General features: G+C 42.2%; 3 protein-coding genes across 3 annotated transcripts; all 3 read right to left on the bottom strand.

Annotated features, from left to right (window-relative positions):
- Window positions 1-3,437: 3,437 nt before the first annotated feature.
- On the bottom strand, window positions 3,438-6,268 carry LOC123059706 (pectin acetylesterase 5-like). The gene is made up of 12 exons (XM_044482203.1): window positions 6,012-6,268; window positions 5,871-5,953; window positions 5,490-5,616; window positions 5,250-5,329; window positions 5,086-5,175; window positions 4,856-4,980; window positions 4,721-4,781; window positions 4,407-4,460; window positions 4,244-4,321; window positions 4,060-4,165; window positions 3,834-3,979; window positions 3,438-3,744 (listed from the first exon to the last, which is right to left on the bottom strand). Exons 1-12 carry the CDS (start codon window positions 6,226-6,228, stop codon window positions 3,634-3,636), a joined length of 1,278 nt encoding a protein of 425 aa, XP_044338138.1. The 5' UTR covers window positions 6,229-6,268; the 3' UTR covers window positions 3,438-3,633.
- A 3,524-nt stretch (window positions 6,269-9,792) lies between these two features.
- LOC123063723 (pectin acetylesterase 5) lies at window positions 9,793-12,714 on the bottom strand. The gene is made up of 12 exons (XM_044487625.1): window positions 12,430-12,714; window positions 12,274-12,356; window positions 11,829-11,961; window positions 11,655-11,734; window positions 11,482-11,571; window positions 11,279-11,403; window positions 11,148-11,208; window positions 10,858-10,911; window positions 10,693-10,770; window positions 10,504-10,609; window positions 10,256-10,401; window positions 9,793-10,145 (listed from the first exon to the last, which is right to left on the bottom strand). Exons 1-12 carry the CDS (start codon window positions 12,632-12,634, stop codon window positions 9,999-10,001), a joined length of 1,308 nt encoding a protein of 435 aa, XP_044343560.1. The 5' UTR covers window positions 12,635-12,714; the 3' UTR covers window positions 9,793-9,998.
- Window positions 12,715-12,828: 114 nt separating this feature from the next.
- LOC123063724 (uncharacterized) lies at window positions 12,829-15,601 on the bottom strand. The gene is made up of 4 exons (XM_044487626.1): window positions 15,343-15,601; window positions 14,287-14,627; window positions 13,342-13,631; window positions 12,829-13,263 (listed from the first exon to the last, which is right to left on the bottom strand). Exons 2-4 carry the CDS (start codon window positions 14,611-14,613, stop codon window positions 13,107-13,109), a joined length of 774 nt encoding a protein of 257 aa, XP_044343561.1. The 5' UTR covers window positions 14,614-14,627; window positions 15,343-15,601; the 3' UTR covers window positions 12,829-13,106.
- Between the last annotated feature and the right edge of the window lie 1,919 nt (window positions 15,602-17,520).

Here is a 17,520-nt window from a genome sequence, read left to right on the forward strand (position 1 = left end):
AAGAGTGCCACTTCAGATATGATCTCAGATGAAAAAGAGCCAAGTAAAGTGTCGACATTGGCTACAAAAGGCAATAAGGCAAATCAATCAAGTGCCAAATCTGAAGGGAAAAAGTTGAGAGTGCATAAGGTAAAACAAGAATTGACATCACTTCAAACAAAATCGCAGCCGGGGTGCCCACTCGGCTTATCATATTGGCAAAAGAAGAAGTTGCAAAAGCTTAGTGCACAAGAACTTGAAAAGAGAAACATGGCATGGGTTCCCAAAGGAAGTATTGAAAATAAGAATTATGTGCAAGCTTCCTTTACAAGGAGTGCGGCAAATGTGAAGAAGGAAAAGAGTGAAAACTATGAAGGACCAAGCCAAAGGTTTCAACATCTTCGGTCCACACATTATCCATTTTCTTCAACAATGTCGTTGATGCCTATGCCATGGAATTTCTCATCAGGTATGATTGGTTACCCTCAATGGGCTTATTTTAAACCATGGATGCAATATAATTTCTTACATCATGAAAGGGTATTATCAAATCATCATATGTTTGATTAGCTTTAATTTTGTTGCTAATCCAAATGGCCGATATATACTTATCGTCCTAAGAACATAAAATGGACGATGGAGTGCTGACATCGTCCTTAGGAAAAGCATCGTGCAAGTTATTTTTCGGCACACAAGTTTGCCGAAAAACAGAGGGCATGTGTTGACACCAGATTTTGGCACGGCGAAGAACTTAATTAAGATGGCCTCAAATGGAGAAGTGCTCAAAGTGAGAAAGTTCCGTATCATCAAAAGAAAAAACTTTGATATTTGGGCCATAGTCATCCGGTCTCATCTCTAAGGCCGAAGTTATGTTCGAAGTACTCAGATTTTGTATTCAAAACACTATTCGGCTGATTACGCCCCCAAGATGGTCTCGTAAGGGAAACGTTTCAACTGCATAGTTCTTCGTCTCGTCGAAACGGGCGACTTTGATAGAAGAATCATCCCCATCCAAGGTCGTATGCGAAAGTTACAGGCAAAATCGTGCGCTGCAGCAGTGTTTGGCTGGATCATCCGGGCCGGGGCCCGGATCATCCGGGAAATTGAAGCACCGAAAACAACAAAAGGTTTATGATAAAGCCGGATGATCTGGGTCCATTCTCAGATGATCCGGATGGAGGCCGGACAATCCGGATAGAAGTCCGGACGTCCGTAGAGCTTTTTCTACTACAGACTTTAGAAAACGGCCTGAAACACCATCAAGATGGCCTCGGATCGAAAAGTGTTCAGCATGAAAGTTGTGCGTCTCATCGAGACCGTTGATTTTGATACAAAAAACATCCAAATCCGAGGTCGTATGTGGATTCTAGAGCCAAAACAATGAGCTGCAATCAGAAAACTGGGCTAGGCCGGATCATCCGGGCCGGAGGTCGTGAGAAGTCCGAGTTTGGTTCGATTTTGATGATTTAGACGGCAAGGCAAGTCCTTTTCTTGTACGGGAAGTCCATCCGCCTCTTATATAGATAAGAGGTGACGGCCGATTGGACAACACCACACAATCGAACAAATCTATCTATATCTTTTACCTTTGCTTCTCCTTCTCCCTTGTTCTTCTTCTTCCTCGTTTTTCGTTCGTTCTTCTTCATTGCAGGGCGGCGAATCTCGAATCCCTAGGGGCGGTCAGGCCGACCTAGGGCAGCCCATAGGCACTGCGCGCCCTGACGGGGTCCCTCCCGGGCATGTGGGGTTTCGGGTCCTCAAAAGCACCAGCTGGATTGCTTGCGTACCGCGCTTCCGGACGGGTCTCCTTCGACGTGAGCTGCGGTGCATCACCCTCGGTGTTGGAGGTACACGGTGACGTGTTCGTGTGCGAACACCTAGCTGCTTTTTTCGGTTTTGGGAACCTTCTAGGAGGTTCCTAAACCGGTTTTTTTTCTGTTTCAATTTATTCTTCTTTTTTCTTCTTTCTTCTTTCTTCTTTCCTGTTTCTTTTTTATTTTCTCTCATTTTTTCTGTTTCTGTTTATTTCATTTTTATTTTTTGTTTCTATTTCAAAAAATGTTTGTGTTTCTTAAAATTGTCCACAAATTTATAATTTTTTTGCATCTTACAAAAATTTGGGATTTAAGAAGAATCATTTTCAAAAAATGTTCATCTTTCCAAAAATTGTTCACGTTCTCAAAACAGTTCCACCGTTTCAAAAAATGTTCGCTTTTTCAAAACACTTTTGCGTTTCCAATTTTTTCCTTTTTTCATAAAAAGCAGAAAATTTAAAAAATATTCATATTTAAACAAATTTTTCATGTTTTCAAATTTGTTCTGCAGTTTCAAAAAATGTTTGTGTTTTCAGAAAACATTTGTATTTCGAAAAATAGTTCCTGTTTTAAAATATTGTTCCCAAATTTCAAAAAATGTTCCTATTTTGAAGTTTGTTTGGTAGTTTTAAATAATGTTCACGTTTTCTAATTTTCTTAAGAGTTTAAAATATTAATCCCGTTTTAAAAAATGTTCCGATGTTCAAAAAAATGTTCATGTTTTTAGAAATGTTTGTGTTTTTCAACAACATATATTGACAAATGTTCTCGTTTCATTAATTTTTATATATTTTTTAAAACAAGCATGAACAAATTTTGAAATCCTAAACATTTTTTCAGAAACCAATAATTTCTTAAAATATGAAGAAAAAAATTTGAATTTCTGAACAAATTTCAGTATCGAGAGCATTTTTTGGAATTTCGAGCAAAAAAAACAAAAATACAAAATTGAAAATCTGAAAAAAGAAGGAAAAAAGTTTGGATCTGCGTTGTTTTTGTTCTTATTAACTTGAACTGCCCAGTAATCTTACGCGTTGATTATCTCTGGTTAATCGTTGGAAACACACAATTTTTTGTGAATTTATGCTACAGTGCTTGATCACTTCTCCGTACAGATCTGCTCGTGCGTCAGCCCAGTCGGTCGTCTGTGCGTTTGCCCAACAGACTGCCGCAATAAGCGGCAGATAGGAGCTCCCAGACTGCTACTTAATAGTTAGTACCCGCCCACCATACAACAACACTCTTAAGCCCAAAATAAATAAATTAAGAATAATACCTTCGAAGATAATTCGAGAAACAAGACGAGCATCATCGGCCTATGTGTGGCGAGCGCCCGACTGTGGTTTTTTTTTATGATCCTGATGAACAAGCGCTGACCCAGCCAAACATATAGAAAATATTGAGGATATATCGAACATCTAATAAAAATCATTCTCAAGTTCAAATTTTTGTTTCGAGAAACAAAAAGAACCAATCATCTGCACAATGATTTTTTTCGTTTTCACCCTTCTCCATTCTAAACTTGGAACATGTTATGATTTCTCTTTTATGTTTTCCCAAACCACAAATAAATGTGAATTGAAATTTTGAAGAAACGTATATTTTTCAGAAATTTCCCATGCTAATTTAGTGCATGTACGGTAAATAATTTCAGATGTTCACACAGCGGAACTTTTCACTTGACGTGTTGTCATTCAGTTGAGCATACTCTTTTCATGCTAAGTTTTCATTATTTTCACTATGATATCCAATACTGCATAATTCTAGATGCATTTGCCCCTTCTTTCTTGAATCTTCCCATAGTAAATCTCGTTGCGATCCAGTGAAGTGTAGTAATAAATCATGGCGGCAACTGTCTGCTGCATGTTGGGTTGCATGGGTACTCGCAGTCAATCTCTTTCACTCTTTCGCTACATCCACATTGCCAATCTCCTACAGCCTCAGCAATTGTCTGAACAAAATAGTGAGAATGTAAGCAACACCGCGGTGAATCACATAATACAGATTCCTCACACTTTTTACATGCGATTTTCGCCCTACCTTATCTCCAAGCCTAGGGGAGAATGGTGAATTCCAAGAGATGTCAGAGACCGTTTGGCAGTGAGTGAAGCATGAATCAATGAACAATCCCCATCCCTCTTTATCTTCGACAACCTTCAATGCATCCACCATCGCGTTCCTGAATCCTATCGATGCAGAAGCAGATTATTTATTTGTTTCGAGAAACAAAGAAGGAAATATGAATGGATTGACTAGACAAGCTAACCGTTAAGGAATTCCATTTGTGTGGAATTGCAGTTCCGGATATTATGTTTGCAACACAACCACGAATTATCAGGAGCCAACGAATCCGGTATGAGAACATATCGTACCTATGGAGAAAGAATCATGGATAAATCAATGAGAAACTTAAAAGAGAAGAAGGAGAGGAAGAAAAGATTTCAAAATACCTGAAAAGAATCGTATGCAGAGTTGAGAATAAACATTGGGCTGTGGATACTCTTTATAAGCTCAGCGGGGAAGAAACACTAGGGGAAGAAACAGAGTTACCAACGTAATATGATGACAGATGTAAGCATGGGAATTAGAACGAGTTAGACAAGGGGGGACTACCTCTTTTGGCTCCTTTTTGGCAAGGCAGTCCTTGGGCAACACGTTTCTAATATTCTGCAATAAGTTTAGCAAAAACAATAGAGGGGAAAAGAACTCAATGGCATTTCGTACAAAGCGGCATCCATTACATGAAATTTTGCAATATTCTAGTCAGTGTTGGCACAAATTAACCACGTGAAAAGAAAAACAGAGTTCTAAAAAGCTTGATCTATTAGTCATATTTTACAGAAGTACACAAAGGATGAGGTGATCAAACGACTTGATCATAACATACGGAATGTCTTCTAAAGTTTGAGGCATTTCCAAGAGCTAACCTGGAGCTGAACAACACCATCGAAGACAGACCAAAAGGTCCTTTCTCCAGATATATCCTTTCTATATCAAACAAAAAGTGGTACTTCAATTCACATACCATGCTAGTGGATTACATTTACTATCAAGAATCTTACACGTCAAGAAAAAATCCAGCATCGGCAAGGCATTTAACTGAAACCTCCTGAGCAAATTTTGCACTAAAATCATCGCAGTGTAGCATCGTGGCTAGAGCACCAGCAGAGCAACCTGTAAGAAGAACCTGAAATGTGTAGAAAGATAAGTAATTTTTTCATTTTCATATTTTTCTTGTTCACATCTAATGTTTCGTCTAAAAACTGTATGAACTAAGTAAATTAGGTATGACCTTTGTAGCATTGGCAAGTCCCTTTTCCATGACTTCAGCAATAACTGCCTCATAGATGCGCAATCCTCTGAAGTAAAGTGTACTTCCATCCTACATCATCACCAACATAACATCACTTCAAGCAACCAAAATAGCGACATCGTACCAGGATTCAGAATAATCACCGGCGCTTGACCTTCCGCATCCCCAGAAAATGATCCCCCGTCGCAGTAGCGCACATACACTCTGTTCCAGTTGTAGAAATCTAATCGAGCACTAATATACATTAGTGCAAGGACATATCAAAGAGGTAAAAATGAGACGAAAGCCTCACTTCATCCAACCAAACAGGAAGAGAGGCAATGTAAAATTATGGGCCAGATGATGGAAGGGTGTGGTTTGTGGAGAGAAGCGTTGATGATTACCAGGATTCAGTGGCTGATCGCTGCTAAGGATCCCGGCATACAATATCGGTTTCATGAAGTTGGATGAACCGAGCTCGGAATTTCTTCGGCTGGAACAATCCTTGACGGTGCTGCACCAGCCTCCTCCCTGGGTGTTTTTCAGTGGAAAAATATATAGTTCAATCAACTAATTGACCTGCCTTGAATCTACTTTGTACGTGAACAAAGGGAGTGAATATCAACATCATGGTACAAAGGTATAAACAAAACATATGGTTAGGCTTAGTTATTAATATTGTAAGATCACGTCATCATCAGTATGACATTTTTTGTTTTGCTGGTGGCTAAGGAAAGCATAGCAACATATATAGAGTAGGAAAATGGGTGGGTGATACTACCAACCTCTAGATGGATGAGCCAGTTGTTTGCGCCGGTGCCGGAGCCTCTCTGCAGGTGGTAGCCCGGCGGGGTCCCGTCCAAGCACACTGAACTCAAGTTAATCTGAGATGAATGGACGGTAGAATCTAATATAGTGCGGCGTACCTGCTCCCTTCTCCTGCGCACCGGAAAGGAGGGTCAGCGGGACTGTCTCCGGCTGCGTCGCGCAGAACATCATAGGAGGGAGAAGGCCGGCGGCGGAAGGCAGCAGCAGGAGCAGGACTGCCGCCGAGAGGCCCCATGCATGGCGGCAATCCCGCGCACGCCGGCGCTGCGCCGTGTGGAGGAGGAGCTGCTCGGCCTGGGCTGTCCCTGGTGCCATTGCAGTCAAGGGACAAGAGAATAAGGAGAAGAATGGTTGGATCACTGCTGCTGCGGCTTCTTCTCATGAAATATTGTTGCCCCATTCGTCGTTTTCCCCGTCCTCCTTTGTAAGTTGGCCCGCTGTTAAACAAATGCGCCAAATTTTCTTACATCCAAGATTAGATCAGGCAGATAGCAACATCTACGTCATCCTCATTTACAGAAAGTACCTATAATTGCATTTTGTTCTTTTTTCTCCGTTTTCCATTCTCAAGTTACCGAGTACCGGCCGGTTTGCTGAGTGCATAATGTCTGACACACGGTAAATGATAAGGAAATCGAGTGCGAAAAAGAAAACGCTCAGCAAAAGCCTGACACTCTCGGTGAAGACGTGCTTCGCAGAGTGTTGCCTGCATAGCAGCAAAGACGTGCTTTGCCGCGTGTTCAGCTTTGCCGAGTTGGCATTCGCGCCGAACATTTTTTTTTCCTTTTTCTTCTTCTTTCTTTTCTTTTGTTGATTGTTTGTTTTATTTTTTTTCCTTTTATGCTATGTTCTTTTTTACATTAGTTTTTTTTTTTGCTTTCTTTCCCTCTCTCTAGGCATTTAATGAACTTTTAAGCATTTAGTGAATATAATTTACTATCAAGTGCATTAGAAAATGGTAAAATTAGGTTGAAAATCATATTTGTACTTTTAATCTAGGGTCTGGCTAGGACTCAGTCGGCTGACGTCATTCTACACGTCATGCACAATCTGCATGGTCCTGTTTTCGTGGCACGATCTGTTCTGTTTGGGTTTTTCTTGGGCCTTTTTCTGTTCTATTTTTCTCTGGTGTTGCCCTCGTTATTTTGGGCTGTCCACGTTTCTATTTGGGGGTAGTGGTTGGCTGTTGTATTTTCTTATTTTGTCTAGTGCCTTTTGATTTGAAAATGGATGAAAAAAAAGCCTAACTATGAGACATCACACCACACATGTGAAAATGTGTTGCTTGGAAAACATGCAATTGCACTTGGAGGCGACACTTGCAGTTGCGTGCCTAGTGGCAAACACGCAACTGCCCCTCTCCCTCGACAAAACTCCACTCACTTGCATTCGCATGGAAGACACGCAGTTGCAGTCGAAGGACACACTTGCAGTTGTATGCTTAGTGGCAGCGATCCAACTCCCCCCCCCCCCCCCCCCCCTCAATTGAACACCACAGAGTTGCAGTCAAGGGTGACACTTGCAGTTGCGAAACACCATATATTACAATCACGCTGAAGACATGCCATTGCAGTCGGGGGTGACACTTGCAGTTGCATGCCTATCGACAGACAAGCAACTGTTCTCGCGACAAAACACCACAGAGCTGCAGTCGAGGGCAACACTTGCAGTTGCATGCCCAGTGACAGACATGCAATTGGCCCTTCCCCGAACAAAACATCACAGAGTTGCAGTCACGTCAAAGATATGCAGTTGCAGTTGGGACACGATAGTTGCAGTTGCGTAACTAGTGGTAGACATGCAACTCTCCTCCTCCCTAAAAAACACCACCGAGTTAGAGTCACGTTGAAGACATATAGTTGCATTCGAGGTGATTGTCCAACCATACAACAATATTTTCAATTTTCAAAATTACAAGTTGTTGTTTAATAAAAAAAACCAAAAGTAGCAAGAATCGTGCTATTAGCAAAAAAAAATTGAAAAGAGCAATCAAAAGAGAAGAGGAAAAGGGAAACAAGAAAATGCTAAAAATACAAGTAAAAAATCAACATCACAAGAAACACATAAAGAAAAATATATTGAAAGTCTTTTGTAGAAAAAATATAAAGAAACGGTAGAAATCGATACAAATAGTTGTTCGGATAGTTCTCAACTGCTTCCGTCCCCCTCTTCGGGCGGTCTGTTTCCCCCGCTGAAAAATTGCTGCCCGAAAAAAAAAAGTTCTAACCAGATAAGAAAAAAAACTCTTAACCCCAGCTCATAGCGCATACCTGACCGACACAGAGAAACAAAAAAACAGCACAAGAAAAAGAAACATGCCGGTCACGCACCACCAAATTGAGAAAAAAAAACATATAGCTTGATAGATTCCTCTGATATCCAAACACACATACAGAAAGTCTAAAACAAAATCACACACAAGCTAGATTTCTTGCACGCCTAGGAAAAAGGCCTAGTAGATAAAGAAGAGCCCCCTCTTTGGCATCACGTATCCCTGCCCAACACAAGGAGAAAAAAAAACCAAGAAAAAGGAACAGGCCAATCACGCCGTAGCAGGCTGAAACGACACGAGACAAGTAACAGTCGTGAATCTTGAAGCAATGTCCATCCAACGCTCGGCGCGTCGACTGAGACTTGGCGGCTGAGATTTAGCACAACCGTTTAATCTATGTTTACGCCTTTTCCAAGAAAGTAAAAGGAATTCCAAACATGAAGGTCATTATTATTTTTATTCCAAAAAATGCATGTCTCTGGTTTTGCACAAAAAACATGATGTACACAGCTTAGAAAGCTGCTCCGGGTGGAGGAGGAGCTGCTCGGCCTGGGCTGTCCCCGGCGCCATGGCCGTCAAGGACAAGAGGGTAAGAGAAGAATACAAATGGCTTGATTGATTACGGCCGCGGCTGCTTCTTCTTGTAAAATATAAATATTCATTGCCGAAATCAAACCGCTGCTGCTTCTTCTTGTCTTAGCTCACCTCAATATTTATATTTTAAATATAAATATTCAAATGTTGGCCGGCAAGAGAAAAATGGTTTGATTTCGGCTGCTATCGCTGCTTCTTGTAAAATATTGTCGCGGGTCAGGTCATGTCTCGTCTATTCCACTGCACTCTTGTCCTCTCCTGTAAGTTGGCGCCAAATCTTGGAGCTAAAAAGAGCTTTGCCACCATTTGAATGTCTCAGCAATGGTACCTTCCGCGCGGTTCTGCTAAATCAAAGTGGCCTCGCGCGGATTTTTCTTACGTCTAAATCGATGCCTCCGCGCGTCGAGATTCACTCGCATGATGGATATATATCAAGAATTCAAGATCGGATCAGACGCCATCCCTATTTGTAAAAGGAGTACCTAATTAACAATATATCTTCTGTTTTCTTCCCTCCTTTTTTATATTCTCAGCCTACAATGCTAGGGAATTCTCCTTTTTGTTTCTTGAGACGAAAGCTGGCTATGAATTGAAATTTGAAGCAGCGTTTGGTGAACTAAGAAAAACAACTCCGCTCCTTCTTTTGGAAATTCCACATACCAGCTTGGCGCTTTAACTATAAAATACAACAACAAAGCCTTTTGAGTCTCAAACAAGTTGTTATAAGCTAGAGTTGAAACCCATACGATCCCGGTAAACAAAAAGAAAAGCTGACTTGCAAAGCAGGCATTAAATTTTACATTGGTACATGTAATTTGAGTTTGTGGCCTTGTATATAAAAATGGAGGGAGTACAGCAACAAAGCCTTTGAGTCTCAAACAAGTTGGGATATGCTAGAGTTGAAACCCATACGATCTCGAAATCAAGTCATGGTTCTGGCAACGTGGGTGTCATCTGGCGCTTTAAACTCTAAATAACTTCAGTTTTAGTTCTCATTCAATGCACATTTTCACTGGGCGCATTGTCACTTGCAGACCTTAATCATTAATAACAGCAAGATCAAAGTCATTACAAATGTCAGCAGCAAAACTATCTGAAACAGAGTGTAGCCAAGTCTACACCAGAAGTTCTAACTTGAATATCCTGATGATGATTATTTTCATTCATGATGAATATTATTTTCATTTTTATGGCCAGTACAATATGCTTGAACCTTTACTTAGTAGATCTCGACATGGTCAAATGCAGTAACATCTCGTGGAGGCGGCAAACTGTTGCATGTTGGGTTGCACTGATACTTGCAGTCAATCTCTTTCGCTCCTTGGCTCCTTCCAGAGTGCCAGTCTCCAACAGCTTCTGCAATGGTCTGCTCCAAAAAGATGGTGACCAAAATATATCAATACAACAAGAATATGGTGCACCAAAGATAACATGGCTACGCAATGTGATTTGGTAGTCATTTCTTTAACTCCATGCCTTATTTTCAAGCCTCGGGGAGGTTGGTGAATGCCAAGACACGCCGGAGAGCGATTGGCAGTGCGTGAAGCATGAATCGATGAACATGCCCCAGTCCTCCTTATCTTCGACGACCTTCAAGTCATTGACCATCTTATTCCTTAATCCTATCGATGGAGAAGAACAACAATTTAGTGTTTCACGAACCCGAAACCATTTGTGCTGAAGGTGGGAGGAAAAAAAGAAATGGATTAACAGGCTAAGCCAACCATCGAGGACTTCAACTTGTGTAGAATTGCAGTTTCGGATATTTTCCTTGCAACTCAACCATGACTTGTCAGGAGCAGATGAATCAGGTACAAGAACATTTCGTATCTAGCGAAGAATCATGGACAAGACACTGAGAATTCTAACACGGGCACATGGATATAAAAACAAGAAGAAATATTGAAAACTACCTGCCATGAATCATAACTAGGGTTGAGAATAAACATGGGGGTGCGGATGCTCTTGATAAGCTCTGCCGGGAAGAAACACTACGAGAAACATTATTTTAGCTAACGAACTTACTGACATAATTTGATGACAGGCCAATGCAAACCAAATTATAATATGGAAACTACCTCGGTTGGCTCCTTGTTGGCAAGGCAGTCCTTGGGCAACACTTTTCTAACATTCTGAAATAAATTTAGCAAAAAAATGAAGACGGAAAGATCTCAATGGCATTTTGTGCCAAATAGCATCAATCGCTAGGATAAAAAAAAATATTGCACAAGACTATCCACATGAGAAAACAGAGTTTTACGAAAGCTTGTTCTTGTAGAGAAGTACAACAAGAATCAGAAGATGACGAGAAGGCTTGAATATAAATGAGACATGTCTGCTAAAGTTTCAAGAATGTTCGGCAGCTAACCTGGAGGTGAATGACTCTGCCGTAGAGAGACCAAAGGGACCTTTTTCCGGATATATCCTTTCTGCCAGAAAAAAAGTGGTAATTTAGTTCAGGTGCAACACTAGTGGTACATTTATTTTCAAGAGCCTTACTCATCAAGGAAAAACCCAGCATCTGCAAAGCATTTAACTGAAACCTCCTGCGGAAATCTTGCACGGAAATCATCGCAATGCAGCATCATGGATAGAGCACCAGCAGAGCAGCCTGTAAAGAGGGCCTGAAATGCATAGAAAAATGAGTTCTTTTCATTTCCACTGCTAATTTTATATTAATCCAATAAATTAAGTATGATGACCTGTGTTGCATTTGTGAGTCCTTTTTCCATGAGTTCATCAATAACCGCTTCATAGATACGCAATCCTCTGAAGTATAGTGTGGTTCCATCCTACATAAGTACAAACAGAACATTACTTTGAGCAACCAAAATGGCGACATACATCAGACAGAGGTTCAGAAAAAAAAAATCACCTGTGCTTGAGCTTCCGCGTCCCCAGAAAACGACGCCCCATCGCAGTACCGCACGTAGACTTTGTTCCAGTTGTAGAAATCTGTCAACACGCCGACCAAAATTAGCGCAAGGGCATGGAAAGAGGTGGAACAAATAGTGAGGGGTCACTACAAGAGAGAGGCATCAGTGGTTACCAGGATTCTGTAGCTGATCGCCGCCGAGGATCCCATTACCCATGAACCGTATCGGTTTCATGAAGTTGGATGAACCTTTGGTGGACAGTCTGCTGTCAGAACATTCCTTGACTGTGCTGCACCAGCCTCCTCCCTTGAATGGTCGTTTTTAATTGGGAAAACATGCATGAATGTCAATTAATCAACTATTTGCCCTGCCTTGAGTCCACTTGCTAATTACAGACCACATTTTTGATAGAAAAGAAAAAGGAGACATTGGGAGGCATGTGCTTGATGGCAACAGAAGTTAGGAGCCGGGTCTCTCTCATGTCAAAGCAGATTTTGGTAATGACATCTTGTTGTAATATATAATTTTGGTGGCCGCTAATTTGATTTGCCTAACTCATGAAAAGGGAAAAAACAGAGCAATGTTAATAGCATAATTGATGGATGGTATGGTACATACCTCTAGATGGACGAGCCAGCGGTCGGCGCCGTCGCCGGAGCCCCTCTGCAGGTGGTAACCGGGCGGTGTTCCGTCCACGCACACTGAAACCAGACCAAATTCACTCCAGATGAATGGCTGGAAGGAAGAAACCTAGATATACAGTATATAGTGTACCTGCACCCTTCTCCTTCGCGCCAGAGAGGAGGGTAAGCGCGACGCGCTCTGCTGGCGGCGGCGCGCGGAACAGCCTAGGACGGAGAGGGCCGGTGGCGGCGAGCAGCAGCACCAGCAGAAGGGCAGCAACCGTGAGCCCCCATACCGGTGGGCGACGGCGGGGCTGCTCCTGGGGGAGGAGGAGCTGCTCGGTGGCAGCGGCCATGGCCGTGAGCTCTGGTGGATTTGAGCTTCGTTCCTCCTCTCATGGTGCACACCAGCCTTGCCGCTTTAAGTAACCCAGCTAGCTAGCTCAACAGTCTGCCACTGATGACTGATGTGACCTGATACCAGCAATGTCGAGCAGCTGATGCTGCTGCTGCTGATCACAGACCAATGAGCAATGGATGACACTGGAGCCAAGATAAGATTAGCACAAGGACTCGGCATCAACCTCAAAAGGGGATTCAATTATTCGCACATCTCATCAGTCCGTGGCTACAAACGAAACAGCAGCACACAACGTGTAGCACGCTACACTACTTACTAATAAAGGACGCCAGCCAAAAGCTTATATAGAAAGGGCATCTCATCTCATCTCACTCACACAGCCTGGATTTCTCTTATTTATGTACACCAACCGTATCTATCTACACCTCCTCTGGGGTCTGGCCGGGGTCCTGGGCCACCGTCGGCCCTCATGACGCCTCGGCAGCGGGGAAACACGTCCGCGCCGCGGCGATCTCGTGTGGGAAGCCGCCTCCGCACTTGGGCTCCTGGCTGTCGAAGGCGCTGTAGTCCAGCACCTCGGCCTCCTCCACTTCGCCTAAGCCTAGTTCGTCGGGCGAAGATGGCCTGAGGAGAAAATGTCTGTCAGCGTACGATGATTTCACACGCATGATTCCCGGAGCGTGGAACCGAAGGTGGTAATACGAAATGTCTGTGGTCTTACCCGGCGGGTTGTGGGCGGCATCGTGGAGGCCGCTCTTCTTGCCGTTCCCGCGCGACTTCCTCTTCTTCTGCTTCTGTTTCTGCTTGCCCTTGTCCTTCTTCCTGGACCTGGAGCGCTGCTGGTGGCCCTTCACCGTGTGGTCGACAGAGGTGACTGGGGGGTCATATACATCTGAGGCCCAATTCACGTGGCGGGCTCCAGTTGGCGATGCTTCACCGCTGCTTCTCTCACGGCCTCCTTTCATAGCGGAGACGAGAAGCCTTGACGTCGACTAGACAGAAAATAGGAAGGGAATGTGAGTCAGGCAACGATAAAACTGTATTATAAATCAGAAAAACTGCCACGATTACAGTATCAACTTACCGTGAAGGCCCAGCTTAAATGTACCAATACCACTACAGCACCATCATAGCAGGTAGGAACAGAACTACTCAGCGCAGTTTCATGATCAATTTAACATTACAAGTTTAGTTTGCTTAGCTCATTCAAATTCACACCATAGATTGATGAACCTAGACAACTGGCCAAAATAATTCATTAGGCGCAACAAATAGTATAATTGGCCTGGGAACTGAACATTAAATGGCATGGTCACATCAAACAAGTCAGTTAGAACTTCCGTATTCTCAATGCGGATAGGTGAACATGTTTCACAACATGAACACGGCTGAGAGGTTAGTGACACGCCACAAGAAATTATCACTGCCTTTTGAGTTTGCTAAACGTTTTTCACCTATGAAAATCGGTTTCCGGATATTATAGCAAGAATACCCATCTTCCTGGTGTCCTTCCTACTTTCCCTTTAGCTAGTGGCTGCACTAGATCTCAAGCACCCGTTCCCCGTTCATAAAGATACCACACAGAGTAAGCTAAAAGCATCGACATAGCTGAAGCAATCACGGCATAATCTAACATGCTGAACTCACCGGAAAGGACGGCAAGCGCTCATAAGGTGAAGAGGACTTTGGTTCACTGTAATTGGAGATTGCATGGGAGTTTCCATCACCTCCTTTGCCTCTCTTTATTCCTGAGCTGGGAGAACCTGAGGTATCAACTTCAGTGTCCAAAGAACCAGCATCCCTTGCTTGTTTATGAGTTCCCTCCAGGTTATGACGGAGCTCCACACAAGAACCTGGAGTCTGCCCAGCTGGAGGAAGTGCCTCCTCTAGCAGAACCATGTCATCCTTGCAGACAGAAGAGGCACCGTGACCCTCCATGAGCACTCTTTCAGAATCACAAGCCAAATCACCCATGGAGTCGCTTGTCACTACAAGAAGGCAGATAGATATTAGCGGAAATGCATAGAAACTACAGACCATCAATCGATAAAGGTATGGTCGTCAGCGGAGTGTGACGGTGGACAGGGATCTCTTTGCATGTGTCTAAGATATAATCAACGGGTCATAAGAAGCAACCAGAAGTGCCAGTGGCTGGTCAAATTTCTGACCAACTTGTTGTGTGCCAAGGTTAAATTCATAACCAAACAAGTTTCTTCACATGATGAATCTCACTTGTTGAGCAAATTAACTACATTACGTCAAGGACGGGCAGAAGAGATAATAGCAACCAGTCAACTTCCACTGATTCAGATACCAAAAACAACAACGCAAACTAAATAACAGATATCATATCAGTGGTTAACAAATCTGTGAATGTGATATCATAACAGATATCATATCAAACTAAACAACAGATATCTGCAAATCTATTAACCCACTCTACTCTTTCTCTAGGGTGGAACTTGTTGCATTACGAGGAAGAAGAAAAAAACTCTGGCCAGTGATGATTCATCCTGCTGGGCAGAAGAGTTTACTAGCCCTTGAACTCCCCAGTCCCCCATCCCTTTTATACTCTGTGAACTCTCTAGTTGGCACTCCGCCTCATACATCCGACAATCGTGGCCGGCTCATTCTGTGCGATCTTACTAGAAACAAACAGGGCAGGATCGCACATGCTGTGAGGGATCCCTGGTTGTAAAGTACCTGAGCTGCTGAGGAGAGCTGGGTGGAAGCACTCGGCGATGAACGGAGCCCACGGAGTAAGCAGATCCGGTCCGGTCCGAGCTGTCGAGAAATGCCGGGGGAGGGGCAGAGGGGTTAGCTGGGTGAGAGGGCGAGTAGGGGATAGGAGGGAGTTAGGAGAGATGGGAGTGCCAAGGGCGGGGGGAAGGGGAAGGGGGCTTGAGCCGGGCGTCGCCGGACGAGGAGGAGGAGGGTGTGGCCCCCGGCACCGGCTGCATCGTCGGCGGTGTAAAGGGATGGGGAGGGGCGGCGAGTCGGCGAGATCTGGATGGATGGGAATGGAAGCTTCTGTTGGCTTGTGTTTGGAGGATGGAATGGAGTGTGGGAGGACGGCGACGGCCAATTGTGTCTTTTTAACGTGTCAATTTTAACTTAATTTTCTACTCCCTCTGTAAACAAATATAAGAGCGTTTAGATCACTAGATCTAAACGCTCTTATATTAGTTTACGGAGGGAGTATATGTCACTACTTTAGTTATCAAGCATATTTCAAATTTCAAAATAGTTCTCACTTCAATCAATTGAACAAAAGCAAATTGTTAATTAGCATGTCAAATACCATTAGATAAAAAATGCCAAATGCGTAGTTTTCCCCCGGAGGTAGTGCAAACCCATAGAACCATGATGACACCAATATTTTTCGCATGTTGCCTGGGTCATAGCAGCGCCACCTGCGTGAGCACACACAAAATGGTGAGGAAGCCTGAAGAAGGGCAAGTCCATTTCTTAAGTTATCGGAGATAGAAGAACACATCGCCTACAGGGAGCCAGTAGTGGTGTGGCCTAATAACCTTGTGGTTTGTCACGTTGATGGCATGCATGTTTTTTTTAAACTTCTGTTTATATTTTGTAAAGTACTCCCTTCGTCCCATAATATAAAACGTTTCTGCAAGCTAATATAGCTTGCAAAAATAATTCAGTTATTTTTTGAAGTGTCCATTGCATATTTTCAAAATGTCTATACATTGTAAAAAAAGGTTTTCTCCACTTTTAAGTAATGTTTGTATTATTAAAAACATGAGATTTCAGAAATGTTAACATGTATCAAGAAATGGAAGTGGCATTTTAAAAAAAGGTTATGAAACATAAGAAAATGTTTGTATAATTCAAAGACTATTGTTTAGTATAATTTAAAAACAATGTATGTTACATTTTAAAAAATCAAGCATTTCAAATATATATTTGTGATATTTAAAAAGAATTATAACACATATTCAAAAAATAATTCTGAATCATTCAAAAAATGTTTCAACATATATTTGTATATTGTTTCAGCATAAAAAATTAAATGTTTAACACATATTCAAAATAGAAATGTTCAAAACATGTACTTGAAAAAATGTTAGTTATGTACTTAAAAATGTTACATGTATATAAAACTGTGTTTTAGATGTATACGGAAAATGTAGAATGCATATGAACGAAGTAGACATCAAAACATACATTTGAAGAAATGTTAATCATGTATTTGAAAAATATTAAACATGTATAAAAATATTGTTACTTTATATAAAAATGTAAATTATGTATGAAAAAATTATGAATGTGTTAAAAAGGAAAAGAAAGGAAGGAAAGAATAAAAAAACAAAGAAAACCTAAAGGAAACCGATGCAAAATAGTGAAAAACTTGTGCACAGCTACAAAGTTGGGTCAGCTCAGTAACTCCACACTATAGGCGAGACCTATTACGATTTGTAACACGCGAGAAATGTGTTTGCGATCATCACGAAGGATTGGTCGTAGTAGTGTTCTCACTGAAGTTATTTATAGTTCGGACACCAAATCAGCATGAGAAATTTCCCAGAAAGATGAGATGCTATCTTACTAATTCATGATCACTTTTCAGACATTTCAATTCATAGCTAGTTTATGTTCCGAGAAACAAAATGGAGAAATCTCTAGCATTGTAAATTGAGAATGGAAAGATGGGGGGGGGGGGGGAAACCAAAAGACGTCGATATGTACTTTTCATGAAAGGGGGGAAAACGGGGATGGCGTTGATGGTGCTATCCATCTGAGCTAATCTTGATATCCATCGAGTGAATCTCGACGCGTGGAGAGTTTGATTTAGAGTTTTGGATGCCAGGAAAAGCGAGAAAAAAAGGAAACCAAAGTAAAAAAAAAAAGAATACTGATGGA

The sequence above is a fragment of the Triticum aestivum genome, chromosome 3A, assembly GCF_018294505.1.
Source record: "Triticum aestivum cultivar Chinese Spring chromosome 3A, IWGSC CS RefSeq v2.1, whole genome shotgun sequence".
NCBI lineage: Eukaryota > Viridiplantae > Streptophyta > Magnoliopsida > Poales > Poaceae > Triticum > Triticum aestivum.